We start from the raw sequence: 22,968 nt of genomic DNA on the forward strand, positions 1-22,968 counted from the left end.
TATTTTTTTTTTGATGAACAAAAACAGAGGAATATATATATATATATATATATGATAATTGAAAATAAATTCATTAGCATTGAGATATGAGGAGAATTGAGAAATAAATAGTAGCATACCTTTTAATGAGCAATTGCATGCCGAAAGTGCATCCCTTTCTGGGTTTTTCTTGTGAACAACAATCTGTATCATAAGTAAGAGCAAAACGTTATAAAAAAACACTAATCTCTCGCACACACAGATATAAAGTAAAGAACATATTTGACCTTTTAAGCAATTGTATCATCCATATTAACTTAATAAATTCCTGCCCGAAGAAAGTAGCTTAAAAATACATATATATGGTTTAACAATTTATTGACCACAGTTCATCATTTATAATCTTTGATTTTAAAAGAAAAAAAAAATTTAAGTTAATAACCAAGCTATATCCATCACACCATCGTGACCATGAATTTTAGCTCGGTGGCACTCTCTAATTAATCCCCGTGTGAAGAAGTGGATTCGAATACTCCACTTATTTTCTGAATTTGTGCTTGATCAACTTAAAAAGAAAAGTTTCCCTAGCATATTTGCTATCTAGTCCACCTAAATAAGATTTTTCAAAGCTTAAACTACATATAAAGAATAAAACTTAAACTAAAAAGATAGAGTTTGGTGCAATAATGGCTTTTGAGCCTAACATTTATTATATGATATGATATGTGTTGCAAAAAAAGAAAAAAAAAAAGAAAAGAAAAGAAAAATCAAAACAATAATATTTTCATTGAGTTTTTATTTTTTTAAATGATCAGAAAAATAAAATCTCTATTACTGTGATCACGTAAACTGGGAAGATGGTTTATCCGAAAACTCAACTACCAATAGTATATATGTACTCTATTATATGTAAAACTCTATTATTTGAGATTAAAGAAATTTAAAATTCTACTTCAACTGAAATTTTATTAAATAATTAAAATTAAAATTTAATATATATATCATAATTTTAATGATTTTTGAACCATATCCTGGCTATGACAGTTAATAAATGTAGTAGTAGAAATTGAATGGAAAACGTTTAGTAGGAGGTTTTATTTTTTTATTTTTTAATATCTCTTGATTCTTTTTTGGCAGCAATATCTGTTGATTTTTGACTTCTAAAGGAATTTGTAGCCAAGTCTCCACGGTTGTTTACTCAAAAAAAAAAAAAAAAAAAAAAGTCTCCACGGTTGTGTTTAAAGTGATTGAAAATTTGAAGACGTTTATAAATCATTATTAGACTTGTTACACGCGTTTTGCGTGTGCATTAATAACATTATTTTTTATTTTTTATTTTAAGTTTAGTGAAATAATGTTTTTTTTTTTTTGGAAGATAATGAAATACTATTTAAAAGTGAAATAGAAATAATGTCCTAAATTTTAGAATCTTGATAAAAGGAAAAAACTCAAAACTTAGGAACATTAAATTATTCTTTTAACTAGTTTGTATTTTTTAATTTAAAATTATTTAACTAAAAAATAAAGGTATTTTGGAGAGTTCAAGAATTTAATGAGAATATTTTAGTACATAAAATGTTAAAACTCAAACAAAAAATCATGTTATTAATAGTATAGATTTGTGAGCATCAAATTAGGAAACAAGCATGGTGCTATCTCCCCTTTGAAATCCTTTTACGACGACCCATCAAGTCACTTTTGCAATTTAAAATTTAAGTGTGTCTCTCCACAATGGTGCAATATCATTGATAATCCACGCTTTGCTCACATGCACCATTCTCGATGTGTTGAAGAACCCAAAATCTTAGTGTCTCATGGACACGCAGTAAAATAATTTAATTGTATAAAAAATAAATTAAAATAACTCGTGAATAGTTGCCCCGGGTTTCTTTTAGAAAAAAATAGTAGCTTTCTAATTGAATCCATTTTGTATCTTCAAGTAAAATTTACCCATATTTGAGTATACATGAATAATATAGATTCAAAGTTTTGCAAAGACAAAGGGTTGAGCTGTTGAGGCAGTGAGAAAAGGAACTATGACACTTTTTTTTACAGCATTCCTTTTTGTCCTCTAGGAAGCGAAGTTTGAGTTTCTTTTCCATGAATGAATAGCTGAGACACACCAACTCCGAGAGCAGAGAGAGGGAGGAGAGAGGGAGAGAGAAGAGAGAACGAGAGAGACGTGAGATGAAAGAGTTTTATTTATTTATTTATAATTAATTAAATATTTTTTGGAACTTATTATTATTTTTTAAATATTAAAAATATTACAAATTATATATAGTTGTTGGTCAATTCGGTCCAATCTAGTCCAGAAGTTCTATCACACTGTCTTCTTGTTCCCAAGAGCAATTTCAGTCTAATTCGTTCGAGGCACTGGCATTAGCGATTTCAAATATTCTCAATACTTTTTGCGTTCCAAAAAGTTTGGAATGCAAAAGCAGATGGTTTAACTTATTTTCATTTTGGAATGCAAAAGCAGATGGTTTAACTTATTTTCATTAATTAGGAGGGTAATATGAAAAATTGCAATTTGGTGTAGTTAGTTGGTGCAACCACAATTTCAAAGCGCAATTTTTATTATATAGTATATGATATGATATAATTTTCTTAACAAATTAAACTTGATATTCATTCGACATTCGTTCTCAAAAAAAAAAAAAAAAAAAAAAACTTGATATTCTTGTATGACTTATAATTTAGGTTTTTTTTTTTTTTTTTTTTTTTTTTTTTTTTTAAATAAATTTTAATATTGACTCTAATCTATTCATATAATGTAACTTAAGGATTTTATCATTATAAAAATTTTTATATAAAAAGAAATTGTTGTGCTTTTTATGTTTAACTTGTACAATGACTATTTCTCAAAAAAAATTTACAAGAGTGTTCAAAAACTATGACAAATATATATTTATAATAAGTAGTGGACATAGAATAAATGATACCTCTTAATATATACTCCTATATATATATATATATATATATAAAATCGAAGTCTATGAAATTCTCACAATTTTTCACGTCTTAAAAACTCTATTTCAAACAGATAAAAGCCAAGCATACTAGGTTTTCTCACACGCAAACCTGCTACTACCTTCCCTCTCTCAAACTTTTTTTTTTTGTGGCTCCTCTCTCTTCTTTTTCTCTGCTCATCTCAGCCAAACCCTACAATTCAACTCATACAAATCTGATTCTCACTGCTTGGATAAGTAGTGCTCAACGAGAAAGAGCCAAATTTTAACCTTCGGAGATTCTAGGTTTTCTCAAATGCAAACCCGCTATTACCTTCCCTCTCTTAAACTTTTTTTTTTTTTTTTTTTGCTCCTCTCTCTTCCTTTTCTCTGCTTATCTCAGCCAAACCCTACAATTCAACTCATACAAATCTGATTCTCACTGCTTGGCAAAGTAGTGCTCAACGAGAAAGAGCCAAATTTTAACCTTTGGAGAGAAAAATATTGAAGAGGTAAGTGTAAGGGAACTTATTTGGTTTTTAGTTTATTAATTAATAATTAATTGGTTTTTAAGTATTTTCCCTCCTCAAACCCTAAACGTAAGACTCTTCCCTTCTCTTCCTTGCTCCATGATAGTCCCTGCATTCCAACCAACACTCCTAAATCAATGCTTCTTGATTGCCCATCAGGCTTGACGGGAGGCCTAGGACAAGTATCGTGGTGCTAAAGGTGGTGTTTTTACAAATCTAAATCTACAACTAACAAACCCTAATCTTGGTATGTCCCTTTTTTCTAATACTTATGTTTTTGTTTAATGGTTTTTCTCTTGTATTTTTTTTGTCATTATTATTATTATTTTATATTTGTACCCGATACAATTTTACAATCTCATATCAGATGACTTCCCAAGTCCTAGACTAACATCGAAACCCCACGACAGATAAAACACTTACATAATGTCGATGTTTGTCTTCTCTATGTGAGGTTACAATCTGGCCGTGATATAGGAACAAGGGTGATCATAAACCTATTGAAGTTAGGGCAAATAGGTAGTATATCTCCAATCTTCTTTTACAAAATAGGATAATAATAGAGCTTAAGATACATTGAAGAATTGAGAAAAAATAGTATAAATTGATTGAACAAACCTCCATACGAAGAGAACACTTGACGGCTTTCATTAATTTATTTTATTTTTTAATTTCTTTAAATAGATTGCAATAGTAGAATCTAGAGATACTCACGTTGGGATTAGGTTTCAGAAAACATAAGTTTTGGTAGTCCCACAATGTTATACATAATTTTTTTGTCAATATTGTTGTTGAATTTTGTTGTTCCATATTTCATAAAAGTTTAAATATGATAGACATATAAATAATGCACCTTTGTTTCATCTTTATATATATACACACACACATACAATTTTTTATTATTATTATTTTTAAATATGTGTATCTTTATTTCATATAATAAATATTGATTTTTATTCATTTTTAACTAATATATGTATAAACTATACTTTCGTAAGATTTTATCCTGTGTATTGCACGGGTTAGTGACTAGTTTGTATTAGACTTCTCTAGTGATTTCTATAGTCGAATCCGAGTCATACTGGTACTCTCCAATTCCGAATATTGTTTGTAGGATGTTATGTGTACATATATATTTACTTGGACCGATGCTCAATTAATAGTTTTGTATTACATATATTTATTTTTCTCTCTCTCCTGAAGATTTAGTTTCTCGGAGTTTGTTCTTCAATTATTTGGTATCAAATTCCAGCAAGCTAGCACGGTGCACTTCCCTTCAGATCTCCACTTTGACATCGTTTCACGACTACCCGTCAAGTCACTTTTACGATTCAAGTGTGTCTCTCAACTATGGTGCAATATGATTGATGATCCATCTCTTGCTTACATGCATTTGACTCGATCTGTTGAAGAACCCAAGATGTTAATTCTTGATCATCAAACGAAAAAACCAGATACATCAAGGTTTACAGAAGTTGTTGGGGGCTTCTTGAAGGCTGACATGAATTTAGTTACAAAGTTTGCAAGGTCAAAAGCATGTTTCTTAGAGAGTTGTTGCAATGGTTTGCTTTGCTTTACAAAAATTTATGACGATAGAGTTTTGGTTTTGTTTAATCCTCTTAGACAAGAAGTTATAGCACTGCCACCACATAGAGCTTCTCTTATACCAAGCAAGAGCAAATATGGATTAGGTTTTGATTCTTCAACAAACACATACAAGGTTGTTAGGGTTTTCTTCCGTGGAGGCTGTTCATTCAATATGGATGCTGAAGTTTACACTCTTGGTACAAGTTCATGGAGACCTATTAACAAAGGTCCTCTCTGCCAAATTGCTGGAAGACCTATATTTGCATGTGGAGCACTTCATTGGTTTGTTCACCCTTATGTTGATAGGGATGCTCTAAAAGGCTAGTATATTGTTTCTTTTGATGTTGGGAAGGAGGAGTTTGGCTGGATTTCTCCTCCCAAATATTATAGCTCAAGTCATTTGCTTGATCTTGGAGGAAACTTGGCTATGGTTGATCGCTCATTTGATGGCCACATTGAGATATGGATGATGAAGGAATATAAAAAGAAAGAGTGGGTCAAAGAATACAAGATTGATATATACCCCCCACTTGGGATATCAGATTCTTCTTTGGTTGAAGTTATAGGGCTATGGGAATTTGGTGAAATACTATTAAGGTACCGTGAAAGTTTTATTTCCTATAATTCAAAGACTGGTGTGAAAAGGTACATCGAAATTTTAGGTCATGACGTGGAAGTCCTATATCATATGGGTAGCCTACTATCAATTTCTAAATTTCAGACAAAGTAATAGTGTTTGTTATTACTTTCCAGAGTAAATTTTTTGATCAATTATGATAAAAAATCATAATTGAGTTTACGAAGTAAATTCACTGTACTTTTACTATCAATAAAGTTTGTTATTACCTATCAAAAAATTTTTTTTGATCAATTAATTAGCATTATTTTGAATAAAATGCAAGATACTTGATTTCATATGCTTAATCCACAGATGATTGGGATTTTGCTTCTTTGTTTGGTAACCAATTCCTTGGTCAATTTTGATTTATTTTCAATGTTCTAATCCATCATTAAATCTTCTTTTGTTATTCCATTTATCTATATTGTTAAGGATTTATGAGTTATTTATTCACATTGTTTGGTGACAAGCATGTGAGGTAGCATATTTTAGCCTGAAGGAAATTTAGCAAGTTTGCTTATGTTCTGTTTGAGCTTAAGTTATTTCATTTACAACTAATATGACACTGGCAAATATTGATATGCAAATATTGATATACTCAATAGTGGATGTGTACTTAGCAAGAACATATGTAGCAAACCACCTTTCTATGTGTGTCAAAATCTTTAAATTAATAAGGTCTTTGATGTGCTTGAGGTACAAATGCCATGCATGTTGGTTAACTCTGGGTGCTAGCTAGGCTTTTCCTTAAGCTCACTAAAATCCAAAAGAGATAATATAACAACTGAAAATTTATTTCTTTCAACATAAAAAATAATATGAGTCATTACTCATGCGCTGCAGATAAAGATTCTGCATACGACTTGCAATGCAAACCTCACAGTTACCATTATCACAACCCTTTTGTTAAACTGGCCTTGGTGGGTAAATTTTTTGCCTCACATGTTGTTCAAGGAAATAGAAGTATTGGTATAGTTGGTGAGCTTAGTGCTAGATTGTGACATAGCTATGATACCAACTATAATGTCTACCTACCTCTTTTGCAGTTGAGGATGGACCCCGAAACACCCCCATTCCTCCACCGGTAATTAACAAGATAATCATGATGTTTTTCAAAGGCAACAATGCACCTATGCACACAACCAAGTAGTAAGAAATTAAAGGCGACATTATATAAATGATATTATTTTAGTAAGCATATGTTTTTATACTGTAATTAGGCAAGGATGTGGAACCAGACTCGCTTTCTCTTATACTAGTGTAAGCAATCCAGTGTTTTTTTCCACCAGTCAGGGCAGGCAGCGCTTTCGCAAGGGCCTCGCCCCCCTTCCCGGTCAATATAGATGGGAAGGGGCCCTAGTACAACCTGCCTCAAAGAGTATATTAATTTCCAAAAAGTAAACATTTATAATTACAAAAATGATCACTAGTCACTACAATAACTATTATTATTTAAAAATACATGACACATGATGTCACAATGAGAGCAAAAATAGACAATGACAAGGTCTTGGACAAATTTTCTGGTGGCACATTTGCACGAGCTGCCAACTAAAAATTTTATTTCAAGAGAAGATGAGGTACGTAATGTGAGCATGTACATGGACCAACACTAACTGGGTCCAGAAATGACCAATTTTTCTAAATTTTCAGCCAGAACCTTTCTAAGAAATTAGATCATAACTTTCTTTGGTAGCATACTACCTGTTATGACCTTTTCCCCCCATAACAGAGAACATTTAAAGGCAACGATCACAAATTCACAAACTTTCAAAAGCTTAAGCCCTCAAACTACTTGACCCAACCATGCAAAAAGATCAGATCACCTATTTATAAAAAGAAATCTATATTTGTGTGAGAATGCTATAACATATTAGATTTAAGCATCTGTATGGACAATGGCCTGCAGATCCAATAGCATGTTCTGTCTCCCTTTATGGAAGTGATCATAATTTTAACCTTAGAAGGGATGTTGCTTGTGAATTGTGCTGAGGACATCTGTATGGTTAAGGATATATAGGTTCAATGGCACGTTCTATGTTCCTTCATGGCAATAGGGTTCAAACCCCAAAATGTGCATTATTTGTAATATAGAGGGAATTTAGGACTCCTAGCTTATGTGTTGGGACTTGGTATACCTAAGTTATAAAGCATGTCAATACCTTAGTTACCAAGCTAAAGTCAAAAAAAAAAAAAAACTGTAAACTTGGGAAGGCTGCAATCATGACTTGAACTGTGGGGGAGAGAAGGGAAAAAGAAAAGGAAGATGCAATATCTGCCATAATTAACTATATTACTTACATAAAAAAAAACTATATTACATAATATAATTACTTACATCACACATTTCTCAATTTCAAACAATATCTCTAATGGTACACATAGATGACGAACCAAATTGAATGTAGGAGTTCAATTATTGGGCTTGGGCAGCTTTAAATAGCTCTTGCCACTTCTGCGGATCACTTCCTGGTCCTTCTCCCTACATATAAATTTCAGCTTGGCAAGTAATTTCATAATCATAGTAGAATATGGTAAAGTTAACTGAAAGTCATCCAAACAGTTGACACAGATTAAGTCCAATTGAATACTGAATGAAAATGCAAAGACTCTGATTAACAAGGACTAAGAAATCTGTACCACACAAAATTGGATCTCACAAGCATTTGAAAGAAACATTGAATATTATACAAGTTACAAATATACATGATGTGGTCATATATGTTTCTTTCTTATCATGGATTCACATACCTGGTCAAAACCCAATATGGAAGATCAAGAAGATGATGCATTTGCTTAGATAAAATAAATAATGAATGTTGAATGTCAGAAAATAAGTGCATGTTGTTCATCATCGACCAAATATTATAATTAAAACAAAACTTGTGTCAAAATTTGTCTTTAGCCTTTAAAATGTGCTTCTCTGATGTTTCAAAGTCCATATTGCTGTTAGTATATATTCAGCCTGTTGTTTAACAATCAAAACCAATAAAAGATTTTCAATTTGTGATGCAAGTCAAAAACATTCCAGAAGCAAGTGGAATGATAACATTTGCATTTTATGTCCATATGCTCCACATTTACCATAATCATTACTTGAAGATTACCTCAACTGAGTTGATTTCATAAACTTTGCCTTCAGTGAATTCCATGTCCAGTGCCTGTATACAAGCTTCTGCAACTACAATTCTGCTAGCTTCTCCAACAAGTTTATCTCCTGACACCAATATACAAATCCATCAGACAAAAGAAATATGAATTAAAGGAAAAAGAAGAGGTTTTCAAAATACACGTATAGATTAGATGATCTGTTATTTGATTAGTAGCTATGGATCTGTAATTTATTTGACATGATGATGTATGTTGCAACTCGTCTGAGAAACAAATTATTTATGCCATACCTTGACCTATAAGAACTGCACGTCTTTGCCCAGCTGTAGCTTTGAGCAAAGTATTTAGATCATATGATGTGTAAGGTCCATCGGTCAATCTACCAGGTCTGGTATAAGAAAAAATTACAAAAACCAAATTAAAATATGACTGCAAGTTCTCTCTCTCACTCTCTCTAGTTACTAAGCATTCCTTTCTCAGCATTGAGTTAACAAAAAAAAGGGCAGTGATTATACCATATACCTGATTATGGTAAATGGAAGACCAGAATTGCGAAGAAAATCCTCCCCCATCCTTTTAAATTTGAGGACACCAAAGAGGTTCATAATGCTATAGAAATAATACAAAGTAATTATATTAGCCCATAGTACTAGTAATATTATGGAATGAATCTCTAATCAAAACTTAACACACCAAACACTTGAGAAAGCTGTAGCCGCAACAAGAAGAGAATACAAAGATCCCCAATTTTATACCACTGACAAATATGCACAACTTCTGCAAAACATGAATTTACTACGCCAATTTCTAACACAAAGCCTGATAGAATCACTAAAGAAAGTGTACAGTGTACAGGATATGTAAATTCCTATAGAATCCTACAGAAACCTTTTAATGGGAATGTCTATTTTAAAATCATTTGAATTGAGTACTAGGCATCATATTAACATGTAGGGTCCAAACAATCACACGTATATATTTATATCAGCGGATAGAAATTTCCTTATAATTGCTTATTTTCTAATTATCCATTCATTTAAGAAGTAGTCTTACCTCCACGGTAGTTCACTGAACTTTGTTACTCCGATTGACGAAACAAGAACAATTCTCTTCAGTGACGAAGGCAGTGCAGATACAAGATTTCTCACACCCTCCCAATCTTCAATTAATAACTTACAGTCAAAAGCACTGAAAGCATACATACATGTGTACATGGTCTATTGGTCTGGTGTTTGTGTATGCATAAACAGAAATTTGAAGGTACAAGAATGATGAATTTTATCCAGTATGTGGGGCTGCTCTTCAATGCACAGGCAGTAGTACATAAAACACGTTGTAGATTCTTCTCCATATTTTTCCTTGCATAGTCTTGTTTACTCATAATGCTAAATTTTTAATTGATGAAAAACACAATACTGACCTACTCTTTCTGGTGTGTTATCCCCATCCCATCGTTTCGAAGGAAAGGCTGTTGTTCCCGTGCAGCAAATCACATGTGTTACTCCCTGAATACAAGGTTTTTAGAATAAAAATCATATTTTAGATAATTACCCAACATTCTAAATGGTCAAGAAAAACTTTTATCATTCATTAAGATAAATATAATCAAATAATATAATGTAGAATTGAATAGAGCAAAGGAGAAACCTCAAATATAGATGGATCTAAATCCTCTGGGTTCCGAGTATCCCCTTTAATCACCTATCAAGTTGAAAAGCTCTATGACTACAAAGTCTAACATCCGGAGGTAAGATAACACAGTAAAATAATGCACAAAGAATGAAGAAAATTTGTGCACATTTATTATTCATGGAGAAAAGTTTATGCATAATTCAGTCAGAATATTGCTACCTGCAATGTTTCCTCATCTTGTTTACCAAACAAGGATATTGCTTTCTCAGGATCTCGTACTAAAAGTCGTGACTTGATATTCCTGTTTAGCAATGATGCCACTACCAACTGCCCTGAAGAGTAGAGAAAAGTACTAAACTTGCAAAATTCCCAAACAAGTTAACAAAAGGGTATGTTTTCAAACTGATATTCTTTGTGAAAGCCTTATTAGTTACTCAGATCCCGAACCAATAACAAGAATTATTACTCAATAATCACTGAGATATGGACACGGTACTACTAGCTACTGCTCTCTCTCTCTCCCCTTCCTTTTTCACCAGTTTATAGTTATTCTTATAAGATTTGAATAGAGATCATTGGTTATTCATTAAATCAAGAGGACTTCAAGGAGTCAAATTTATACTAGATAACCTTTCAAAATTTAATCTTTCTTCTTATTTATTAACAACCACTAGCATTTCCACAATCACAATAACTGCATTCCATTGCAATATAAACTACCAGCATAAACGCACACACACTAAAACCAATCAGGTTGAATACAAAGAGGCACAGAAGTAACATATTCACCTTCAACTCAAACCAAACATGTTTCATACAGCACAAACACTCAGTCACTCACATAGATGCACTAAGTACACAAGTTCATAAACATGTAGATGTTACATCATAAGCAGCAGAGAAAAAGAGAAAGAAATAGCCTACCAACACCACCGGAGCCACCAGCGACGAGAACAAGCTTCGAAGAAGAAGAAGGAGAGGTTTTGGAATCATGGGTTCGCTCTGAACTCGGGGATTGGATGAGTTCCTCTTTGACAGCATTAAGTGGCGGTGGTGGTGACCCTCTTCCAGAGCTAGAAATGGACTTAGAAGAATAAGAAGTTGGAGGTGCAAGAGTGAATGTAAAACATGGGACTCGTTGATGGGGTTTTGGGAATTTTTCAACTGGGACTGGGAAATCGGGAATTGGAGTGAATAAGAGTCTGGAAGCCATGAACAGAGAAAGAGAGCAACAAAATGAAACAGAGGAACAAGAGTCACAAGAGAACGGTTGGGCTGTGTGGTGGGTGCTGGTTATGTTTTATTGGGATTATCAAAATATGCAAGCGAAAAATTATAAGTTCCTTACGGTGGGTAAGTGACGTGTTCTATTATTTTATTAAAATTTTTTTATTTATTTAAAATTATTGAGTTAGAAATTTTTTTAAAATAGAAACTAATTATTAACTCAATAATTTTAAACAAATAAAAGTTTTTTTAATGAAATGGTGAACAAATGACGTGATTTACAAAATACTGTATAATTTCTCACACATGAGGGCCGTGACTATCTTCCTTTCCCTATTTTCTTTTCCTTTTATTTATTTATTTTTGATATCAATATAAATAAAAATATTTTTATATAATTATATATAAAAAAATATTATCATTATTTTAATAATTAATAATATTACTTTTTATTATCATTGTTACGTAATATGTATGTTCTTTGAAAAATTATGTTCATTGAATATATAAAATTTTATACATTCTTTGAATGTACATAATTGTATACATGTTCATGTTATGAAAAAAAAATATGTACGTTTAATATACAGAATTATGTATATTTTCTATAAAAAAAGTCTTCATTAAATGTACAAATTTATGTCTATTTTTTGAAAAATTGTGTTAAATTTCAACAAATTGTACACAATTGTGTACATTCCTACCAACTGTAGAATCATGGCTCTTAAACTTGGGGATTGGATGAGTTCCTCTTTGACAGAAAGGGCCCATTTGATTTTTATGTGTGTTTGGTAGTAGAGAAGGGGATAATGAAAAATTGGTGAGACCTGGATGTTTTCTTTCTTGGCCTAGAAAAATTCTATCTTTCCAAATTAGGAAGAAAATAGAGCAGAAATGAATAGTTTCAGTCAATGACTGAACTAATCTTTCTCCTCTTAACTGCTAGGTTTTTTTTTTTTTTTTTTTTTTTGGTTGCAATATTTTCTTGATTAATAGGGTGTTAATTTTTTTTCTTTTACTTTTTTTTTGGGGTATGATTTTTATTTTTTGATAAAATTGGTGATTGTTTTTATTTTTTGGTTGGTTGTTTGCCACTTTTTTGTTCTAATTGGATATCATTTTTTGATAAGAGCTTATAAGTAAATTTATACAAACTCATTTTTTTCCATCTCTTTACTTTTCCACCCTCAAGGCCTCAACCAAATACAAATGAGAGAAATTCAAAATTTTTTTCGGTTCTATTTTTCTATCATTTTCTCATTTTCTATTCTCTCACTTTTCCATCCCAACCAAATGGAGCCTAACTTGTGGTGACCCTCTTCTAGAGCTAGAAATGGACTTAGAAGAAGTAAACATAGAATAAGAAGTTGGTGGTGGAACTGTGGAGAGTGAATGTAAAACATGGGTCTCATTGATGGGGTTTGGGGAATGTTTTCACTGCGAAATCTAGAATTGGAGTGAATAGATGTCTGGAAGCTATTGAACAAAGAAAGAGAGCAGCAAACTGAAATAGCGGGATAAGACAACGGTTGGGTTGTGTGGTGCTAGTTATGTTTTTAATGGGATTACCAAAATGATCCCCTCAGGAGGGTCATTACTTTATTTTTCTTTTTCTTTCCTTTTAAATAATTTTTAATTTCAACTATTAATTGATTGATAATAAAAAAAATTAGTATCTTTGAGCATGTTCCAAGTTTTTTTTTAATAAATTGAAATTAAATTTAAATTTAAACTTAATATTTTTTTTTGAGAAACAAATTTAAACTTACCTAATTATTAAGATTTGTTGTCAACTCTTTCACTGTTATCTTTGAAAATTATAGATACTCTCATCTCCCTCACTTTTCTATATTTAAAACTTTTAATATCTTCTTACTTTGAAAATTTTAATTTCATACTCTAATCTAAATTCTATCAATTTAATTTTAATAATTTAATAAGAATTTTCCTAAAATAAGAGATGAAACCACCACGTCATATCATTACTATACACTATATTGTATTAGAAAAATAAGCCATACATGCTATTGTAGTGTATTATGAAGACATTATAAGAGGGGATGGCAAAACATACCCGACCTGCGGGTACCCAACCCTAATGGGGGTGGGTTTTACTCGACTCGTGAAACAGTAGGGTCGGGATTAGGTTTTTAAAATAAAACCCGAAATAGGTTTGGGTCGAGTACGGGGTTTTAGTGATACTCGCCTCAAACTCGAACTTGGACCCGCCCCGGTTAGAGTAAAATTACCAAAAACCCACTCTATATATATACACACACACATACACACACACACACACTTAGTAAAACTCTAATCTCTAACTCTCCTCTCATCCATAGCCACCCCTCTGCTCTGTCACTCTTACTCATTCAGCCCCTCACCCACTTGACAACTCTTACTCACTTTCATCGCCAGCTATACCCTTTTCTCTACTCTGTCACTGGTTCGTTGTTGCTATCATTGTTATTTTTATTTTTATTTTAAACTTTGGTTTCGTTACATCAAATCTTTGGTTATTTTGGGAGATTAGTGGCTGGTGGCGTGCATGTGTGGTGGTGGTGCAATGGTGGTTTATGTTGTTGGGTTTTGTGGGTTTCCATTCTGTTGGTGGTTTTTTGGTTTTTTTAGCGATGATTGGTGAAATTTGAGTGTTCAGATCTAGGTTTTCTTGGGTGTATGTTGCTAGTTTTGTGGGTTTCCAATTTGTTGGTTGCTGAGAAAATAATGGGTTTTGTGAGTTTTTGATCTGGGTGTATGTTATTGGGTTTTATGGGTTCCGATTTGTTCAAAACTAGGTTTTTAATTTATTTATTATTTATTTTTTATAAAAGATTTGGGTTTTCTTGAGTGTTCATTTTTCCCTATTGTTTGGTTGCTGAGAAAATCAGATTAGGTAAACATAATTTTAAAAAAAAAATTGGACCACAGATTGGGCCTTGAAGTGGCATGGCCGGACGAGGCTCGCGAGGTTCAACGGGGTGGGTTTGGGAGTTAAAGAAAAGCCCATTTATTAAATGGGGTGGGTTTGGGTAACGGGGGTAGGTCCGTGGGGCGGGTTCAGGCATAAACAAACCCGCCCTGAACCCGACCTGTTGCGATTCCTAATTAAAAGTATTAATATAGTTTGCTCTAAGTAAAACTCTACAAATCTAGTAGGGTAAGAAGAAGCTTGTTGTTGGTGGTGGTGCACAAGTGGTGGTGTAAGCAAAAAATTTGAATGGACACAAGGTTGGTGGTAGATGGAGATTGACTTGCATTATTTGAGTTCATTTTAAATTTTGATATAAACCAAGGCCAACTCTAGTTGGTTTTTATTTTTGATCTTAAATTTGAGTTTATAAATGTCTGTTGATGTTTGATTTTAGTTCTTTACCATGTTTGAATGCGAAGAAAATGAGGAAAAGAATAAAAAAGTGGGCCTAAAAAAAGTAGTTGAACCAAATTGTGTCACTCTTGGTCTATACAATGTGATTTTGGGGTTTCTAGGTTGATCTTGGTTTCCCATGTGGCAAAAATGAGACCATTGGTTTGGTGCCAAATCCTCCTCCGCATCGACCGTCACCAAATTGGTCTCATCCTTGGTGTGGATCAAAATAGATTATGATCCTCTCTATTTGCCTTGAATATAATGGATTTCTGTCATTTTAATTTGCACCAATAATTTGATTTTATGGTGAATCCATAAATATTTAATTTTTCATGAATCTAAAGGTGAATATATAGTGTCACGTAGAGGTGATCACAGGTCAAGTTTGGTTGGGTTTTTGTTCCACTTACCACTAACCCTATAACTTTGAGTTCAAAAAATTAGCACCCAATGTCAACCAACGTCACATTTTTTTTTTATACTGATCATGTTAACATAACATCACTTAGTGGTTCAATTTGGTCAGTTTAATATGGAATTGTGCATAATATTGAGGAGGAGATTGTAATCAATGGTACTAAGGGAGGATAGAGGGGGTTCATTGTCGATAGATCTCTGCCTCTCACAATTAGATCTTGTGAGGTTGGTAGGAATGATTCTTGCAAAGGAGTATAAAATAAAATGATATGACATTCATTTTGTTAGATTGTTACATGTTCAATTTGGTTTGCTTGTAACAAGAGATTCTTTCTCCCATTTTACAACGAGTGGATTCGATTTAAAAAAACTTGCAAGTTACGTAAGAATTTTAGAGGATATTGATAACCATGCTATATCCACTAGAGTATTAATAAATAAACATCTCTTTAATTAATGGTGGGATTCTTGATAATCATAATGATCATGATAATTATCATTTTGTTCGGGTAATTATTCAGTACTTTAAGAGTACAATGATGTGATACTCTCTCCTCTTACATAATAGTAGATCTTATTAATTAAATTTATGGTAAGATCCATCATTCATATGAGAGGAGGAAATACTATGTCCTTGTATTTGGAAAGAGTAAGACTTAGGTACAGTATTTATGTGTTGTTTTTTAGGTTTTTCTTTTAAGATTCCACATGTGAATTTTTTCTTATAGGATGGAAATGTATTTTTTAGTTAAATAACCACATGGCTGAATCTAAAAAGAGGAATTACGGAACAGCACAGTACCTAAGTTTTGTCTATTTGGAAAATACCTATAATTTTTTTTATTGATTGGCATAAAAGCAACCTGTAAACTCATTTTATTTATAAGAATCATTATTACACAACACATTATAAAACATCAAGATCATGACATCCATGAAACAAATCAAAAGCTTTTCCAAAGACAAACAGACAATTGCATACTTTATTTGAAAGGACCAATATTGAACTCAACCATAAGATTGATCAGCCTATCAAAGAAGAAATCAACAATGTCACTCGTACAAGAGTTCATGCCACCGAGTAAGTTCAAGTACTTGACTTGGTCTCCACTTATTTGGAAGCTTGATACAGATTCATATCCTGGCTTGATGGGAAGGTCCTTTGTTCCAATTGCATTTGCCAAAAGGCATGCAAGGACCATTAAAATAAACACATTCTTCGTAGCCATGGTGCTTGTCTTTGTGTACTGGTGTGTGCGTCTAGGCTATGTGATGGAAAGGGAGAGATATGAAGAAAAGCTTAGGTTTGGGAGGCTCTTTATAGAGGTCTTGGTAAGGAGGTACCAGATCTTTTAGCAATCTTTTTTTTTTTTTTTTTTTTTTTTAATCTAGAAAAAAGTTTTGACTTCATTCAAGAGTTGTTTAAGATGGTATTATTATTAGGGTAAAAATATGTTGGCTTATTGTCAAATGACTTTTGGCTAGGGTTAAAGAGTGACCAATTGGAAAAGATGTAATATTTATGTTACCAATAATGTACATACAATCTAAAAGTCGCAGAGTACGAATTGAATGGATCCACATCCATTCATATTGGCTTTCAGAAGAACAATAGAGGTTGTGATACGAGTTGGCACATTGCTATTTGTGAAATACAACTCATGCCACAAATAGATCAATGGAAATCATACTGTCAATTTTATAAGTAGAAGTAATCATTTTGACAAAATCAAGTATTAAATAAAATTTATGAATAGATGTTTCCCATGTACAGGGATAGTGTGTAATGGTTATTAGAGCCTGTTAGATGATGGATATAATTTTTCAGCAATAGCAGAAGCCGTCTCATCAAGTTTTGAATGGACTTTTACTATAACCTAAATTATATAGAGTTAAGTTAATGCATACTTTAAGGGTATTGGTTTATGAAATATTTTTAAAAATATTTTATAGGTATTGTTTTGTGTATAATCTCAAATTTTTTACTTAAGATTAGCGCATGCCTTCCATGTTGGCGCTAGTGATTATAAACGAACCCAGTCTCCCTAGAAAACTAAAAGAAGAAAAAAATCAATAGGATTTTTTTGATTTCTTCATGTATCCAAATGCACTTATCTCAAAGTATGACATAATTATTATAAACAACCTTGTTAGAGAGAAAGAAAAAAGGAGATTATAACAACCATGCATGACGGATTTATTAAAACTACAATTAAGAAAATAGAAATAGAATAAAATTACTCAAAACTTATTGTTAAAGAGAAAGAATTACTTAGCACATAAATGATAAATTCAATAGTATTTTTATGATTTGTTAGATACACATGTTTTTATTATGAAAGCATGTAATGTAATTGAAATGACATTTCATATTCTTATTATAAATCCATCCTCCTATTTTAAACGAACAAATAACTTGTAAAAAAGAATTCCATATCAACATGGAAACTTATCCACCATCAAAACGCTATGATTTGAAATTTAAAGCTGATATAGGCGGAATAGAGGAGTTGACAGTGCCCAGTAATTATTCCTATTGTTTTCAGGTATTTATAGTGTGTCTATTATATTTCATCTTTTTGGATGATTTTTCTAACTTCTTGTTAACTTTTTCCTCTAGGTCTGTTGCATAACTTGTCAAACTATTGTTGATGACACTGTCAGCATCTCTACGGAAACTAAAAAAAAGATTTGCAAGGCGGGTTAAATCCTAAATTCTTAGGATGAGTCTAACTATCTTTTTTTTCCCATTGTAACATTTTATTCACTATTTATGTAATTCAAATATGATCTGTTATTCAGTTTTGTAACATATATTTAACATCCAATTTGTATCTGCAGTGTAAGAAGAAGGAATGTCGTGAAAAAGGCTGTGCTAAAGGCTTTGTTCAACTAGAAGAAGGCCAGGAGCAGCCATATACCGGAGACGGTATTAGCCAAAAGAAGTGTCACGATTATGCGTTTCCACTGTATGGGTTTCGAGCCTTTCGGTTTTGTGTTTCAAAACGACTGGATTGCCAAAACGGTATGATAATATCATTAAATGTTGTTATTTGATTTGATAATACTATTAAATTATTTTCTAACCGTTTTTATTTTTTATTTTATTTTTATGTAGAAAGGTCAAAGCTTCTTCAATGGAGAAGCAGCTTACGAATTTGATACCCAGGACACTTTTCAAGCAATAAATTAGGAAAAAAGAATCTATAATAATATATTAGAAAAAACTATAATAATTAAATACATGCCGTAAAGCAAAAGTTTTACATTGAAATATGTAATAAAATAAAACAGCCAACAGTCAATTGTGATACAAATATATATATATATATATATATATTTATATATTTTTTGATTGATGCATGTTATCATAATATATCTCTCTGACTTGTTTGAAATCTCATCCTACTTAAAATCTAAATGAAGATCAACACATAAAATTTGAAATCTCATCCTATCTAATATCTAAATGAAGATCAATGCATAGAATTTGATACCTATTATGAAATAGGTATAACGTTAATTAATTGTATCTATGTTGAAAATTATTGACTAAAAAGTGAGACATTCTCAAATTATTTTAAAATATCCAAGAGAAAAGAAAAATTAACATGAAATGTAGTTGTGTAATTTTTGAAAAGGAATTCAATTTCTTCCATAAAATAATTTCAAAAAATTATATACACATAGGTAACATTAAGCATTTAATATCCCATACAAGAATCCTTCAAACTAATCAAGCTCCTTCCTAGGACACGCAATTCAATGTAAAATTTGTGTTCTAACAAACCTTGAACTATAAACTCCAAAAGTTCAACCTTCGTGGTAACCAACAACTCATAATTCTAAGGACTTGCCCCAAGAGGGGTGGCCCAGTGGTGTGAGATCCTGCGTGCATGCATGTGGTCCCTCGTTCGAGTCGTGGTGGGTACCATGTGGAGGGTGAGTTCCTAGCATGCATTGTGCCTCATCTGCTGGCTTTCTTGGGGTGCTAGGGTGAGGTCTGTGGCATCTCGGTTACAGTAGCTATGACTCAATTCAACATTCCCTAACGGGAGGGGGGTGTCCCTGTTAGGCCATGCCCTGGGGGGTAAGTCACATATGGTTGCCCCCGTCCCCCCTTTTCATTCTTAAAAAAAAAAAAAAAAAATTCTAAGAACTTTATATATATATATATTATATATAGAGAGAGAGAGAGAGAGAGAGAGAGAGAGAGAGAGAGAGAGAGAGAGAGAGTAGTGTTTTAATCAAGAATCATATATAACATAAGTATTGAATAAATATTTTAAATACAGTATAGCATAAAATGTAAAGTTACAAAAAAAAAAAAAAAAAATTTAGGCATAACACTAAACGTTAATATGTAAATATATAATGGTAATATGTTTATATCATGAATAAGATATTGTTTTTCTTATTGTGGGGGTATAAAACTGGGAAACCCATGTCAATGTCTGCGCTGGGCCCAAGGCCTGATCCAAGGAAGACCCACCCCTGGGCCATGGGAAGGATCTTCCTCGGTCATGGGAAGGACCCTCTTCGGCCATAAGTGTAGCTGAGGGCAAATGGAGCAACCCGGTCCTGGTGATGACATTTCGGGTCATTTTGCCAAACAGGAAAAGTACTAAAACGACAAAGAACAAGGAAACGGCTGCCATTACTGCAATTAAGTACTCTGCACCCGACAGAGCCATGCTTTTCAGCTTTTACAACCACCCCCAACCACTTTGGGTATGGGCTGATGGGACAAGTATCAGCCCTATAAAACTGAACCTACACGTGGACGTTTGAGAGAGGGGAAAAAGCTAGTATAAAAGGAGGAAGAAGTAGTCCAGAAAGGGGACTAGGACCAGGTCCAAGATTCGGAGCCACCCAGGCCATGCCGAGGATAAAGTCTTCTTGGATAAGCTCAGTTTACCTCTGTGCGATCATTATGAACACCATGACTAATGATTGTCCGTTCACCAAGGCCTAGCCTTTTAGCCCACTCTCTACAAATTCATTGTATTGAGCCCGCTGGTCCAAGATCCCACCCACCATGTGGTATTGGGCTAAAAAATGAGACCCTACAATTGGTGCCATCTGTGGGAAGGCTTGTGCGTTGGCGCAGGCGGCGGTTAGTCATGATAGGATCAAGCTCCTGTCAACAAGGGTCCCTCGAAAGAAATAATTTTGGCAGTGGTGCAAGCTATGCGAAAGCCACTCCATCATTTCCAGCAGCACACGGTTGTTGCCCTAACTCAGCTCCCACTCAGGGCTACACTTTGAAGTGCCAGTGGCTCGGGTAGTTCTAGAGGCTTCTAACATCAAGTCTATGCCCCAAATATTTGCCAAGGGGCTAATCCTTGCGGGTTCAGTAGCCCGATTCACTGAATTCCCATAAGTGTTGGACAAAACCAAGGTCTTACATGGTCTTCGGACTCAAACCTATGGGGAAACCAACTACTTCAAGAAGAAAGTGCTAGACAGAACTAAGGTCTTGCATGGTCCTCGGACTTAAACCTATGGGAAAACTAGTCACTAGAAAATATAAGTGTTGGACAAAACTAAGGTCTTGCATGGTTTTCGGACTCAAACTTATGGGGAAACCAGCTACTTTAAGAAGAAAGTGCTAGACAGAACCAAGATCTTGCATGGTCCTCGGACTCAAACCTATGGGGAAACTAGTCACTAGAAAATATAAATGTTGGACAGAACCAAGGTCTTGCATGGTCCTTGGACTCAAACCTATGGGGAAACCAGCTATTTCAAGAAGAAAGTGCTAGACAGAACCAAGGTCTTGCATGATCCTCGGAGTCAAACCTATGGGGAAACTAGTCACTAGAAAATATAAGTGTTGGACAGAACCAAGATCTTTCATGGTCCTTAGACTCAAACCTATGGGGAAACCAGCTACTTCAAGAAGAAAGTGCTAGACAGAACCAAAGTCTTGCATGGTCCTCAGATTCAAACTTATGGGGAAACTAGTCACTAGGAAATATAAGTGTTGGACAGAACCAAGGTCTTGCATGGTCCTCGGACTCAAACCTATGGGGAAACTAGTCACTAGGAAATATAAGTGTTGGATAGAACCAAGGTCTTGTATGGTCCTCGGACTCAAACCTACGGGAAACTAACTACATCAAGAAAGGCTTAAGTCCTAGACAGAAAGGAAATCCCGCATGGTCCTCAGACCCCTAACTCTAAGGAAACTAACACAACCAAGTGTTTAGACCCAGTACAGTCATGCCTCGGTCCTCGGACCGGATGCCCAAAACAAGTTAAGGCTATGAATATCATCTGAAACGTGGCAAAGCATCCTAGTGCCCGGTGACCCCCTCAGACAGTTCATTTTAGGTTACACGTCCTTGGGTGATCACCCCATACGGAATACAGAACATTCAGCTGTTATCCCGGTTAGTCTCATATGGTTAACCTACTTGAAGTCGGCATTGTTGTGCCTGTCAGTTTTGATAAGTTCAAAGTGATAACCTTTTGCTAACAAGGGCATAGGCCCTAAGTACTGTTCGAAAGAAAAGGACACCAGCACATCCATTCATAAAATAATTATTGCAGAAAAGAAAGAACATGCAAAATGGGATAAAGTCATCTTTTATTAGACAAAGAAGTAGTACAGCATACAAAAAAGGGGTTTAGACAAGCCTATACCAGAAGCTAACTACAGAAAAAAAAAAAAAAAAAAGGATACACGGGAACGATAGATCCTTCAATTTTGCTTTAGCAGTGACTAAGCAAGTCTGGATGGCACCAGTGATGGAAGAGAAGAAGAAGCGGAGGCACCTGGTCCATAACCTTGCTTTAGTAGCGACTAAGCAAGTCTGGATGGCACCAGTGATGGAAGAGAGGAAGAAGTGGGGATGCCAAATCCCCATACCAGCACTAACAACAATCGAGCAAGTATCGTATTAGCAGTAATCGGGCGAGAACGGATGGTACTGGTGATGGGAAATCTCAGTGCTGTCGCACCAAAAATCTGATGCGACCTCCACCTGCTTCGGATTTTGGCTAAAGGAAGAAGAGGCTCCTTTCTTGCCTTATCGAGGAGAAGAAATGTCTTGAGTCTTTGTCTCCCTTGCCCTGATCGGGCCATTTTGAATCTCGAAGATACCCAAGGCTTCTGAAGAGGGTGTGGTCCCTTCACCCTCATCCTGGCCTTGACCATGTCACCCCCTAAGGCTCAGTCACACTGGTAATGGGGACTTTGTGGGCACAATTGGAGGGTTAGGAATTTGAAAAGCTTAAATGGTCTGCAAATAAATGGAATGACCTCCCACCGTGCTTCTTATATGGGGGGCAAGTCTGGTGGCATTTAATCTGTACAAATCTCCAAGAAAAACTACAAACGAGATAAATCCCGCTCAATTCCCAAAGCAGTCTTCAACCGTTGGATTTGCATCGCCTCGTAAAGAGACCTTAATGAAGTCGCACCTCGTGTACCAAAACGGCAGGAATGCGGCGTGAGTAAACTAAAAGAATGTCTCACAACTAGGAACGTGCCCCTGGTAAACGAAGAAGCTCCAACATTGATGAAGGCCAAGACTTGGCAAG

General features: G+C 34.0%; 2 protein-coding genes across 2 annotated transcripts; one reads left to right on the top strand and one right to left on the bottom strand.

Annotated features, from left to right (window-relative positions):
• Positions 1-3,886: 3,886 nt before the first annotated feature.
• LOC115950071 (putative F-box protein At3g21120) lies at positions 3,887-5,836 on the top strand. Its single transcript, XM_031067322.1, has 2 exons — positions 3,887-3,894; positions 4,664-5,836. Exons 1-2 carry the CDS (start codon positions 3,887-3,889, stop codon positions 5,370-5,372), a joined length of 717 nt encoding a protein of 238 aa, XP_030923182.1. The 3' UTR covers positions 5,373-5,836.
• A 2,104-nt stretch (positions 5,837-7,940) lies between these two features.
• On the bottom strand, positions 7,941-11,721 carry LOC115981692 (protein TIC 62, chloroplastic). Its single transcript, XM_031104005.1, has 9 exons — positions 11,334-11,721; positions 10,629-10,741; positions 10,425-10,478; positions 10,198-10,282; positions 9,831-9,936; positions 9,300-9,386; positions 9,068-9,165; positions 8,774-8,883; positions 7,941-8,148 (listed from the first exon to the last, which is right to left on the bottom strand). Exons 1-9 carry the CDS (start codon positions 11,620-11,622, stop codon positions 8,083-8,085), a joined length of 1,008 nt encoding a protein of 335 aa, XP_030959865.1. The 5' UTR covers positions 11,623-11,721; the 3' UTR covers positions 7,941-8,082.
• Positions 11,722-22,968: the final 11,247 nt, after the last annotated feature.

The sequence above is a fragment of the Quercus lobata genome, chromosome 1 (genome assembly GCF_001633185.2).
Source record: "Quercus lobata isolate SW786 chromosome 1, ValleyOak3.0 Primary Assembly, whole genome shotgun sequence".
In the NCBI taxonomy this organism is placed as follows: Eukaryota; Viridiplantae; Streptophyta; class Magnoliopsida; order Fagales; family Fagaceae; genus Quercus; species Quercus lobata.

What these genes read in the sequence shown, in the direction of transcription:
- LOC115981692 (XM_031104005.1), bottom strand. Translation starts at nt 11,622, where the DNA reads ATGGCTTCCAGACTCTTATTCACTCCAATTCCCGATTTCCCAGTCCCA. An exon ending in TTCAGTGAACTACCGTGGAG is followed by an intron (nt 9,387 to 9,830) that starts GTAAGACTACTT and finishes TTATTTCTATAG; the next exon opens with CATTATGAACCTCTTTGGTG. An exon ending in ATGAAATCAACTCAGTTGAG is followed by an intron (nt 8,149 to 8,773) that starts GTAATCTTCAAG and finishes ATTTATATGTAG; the next exon opens with GGAGAAGGACCAGGAAGTGA.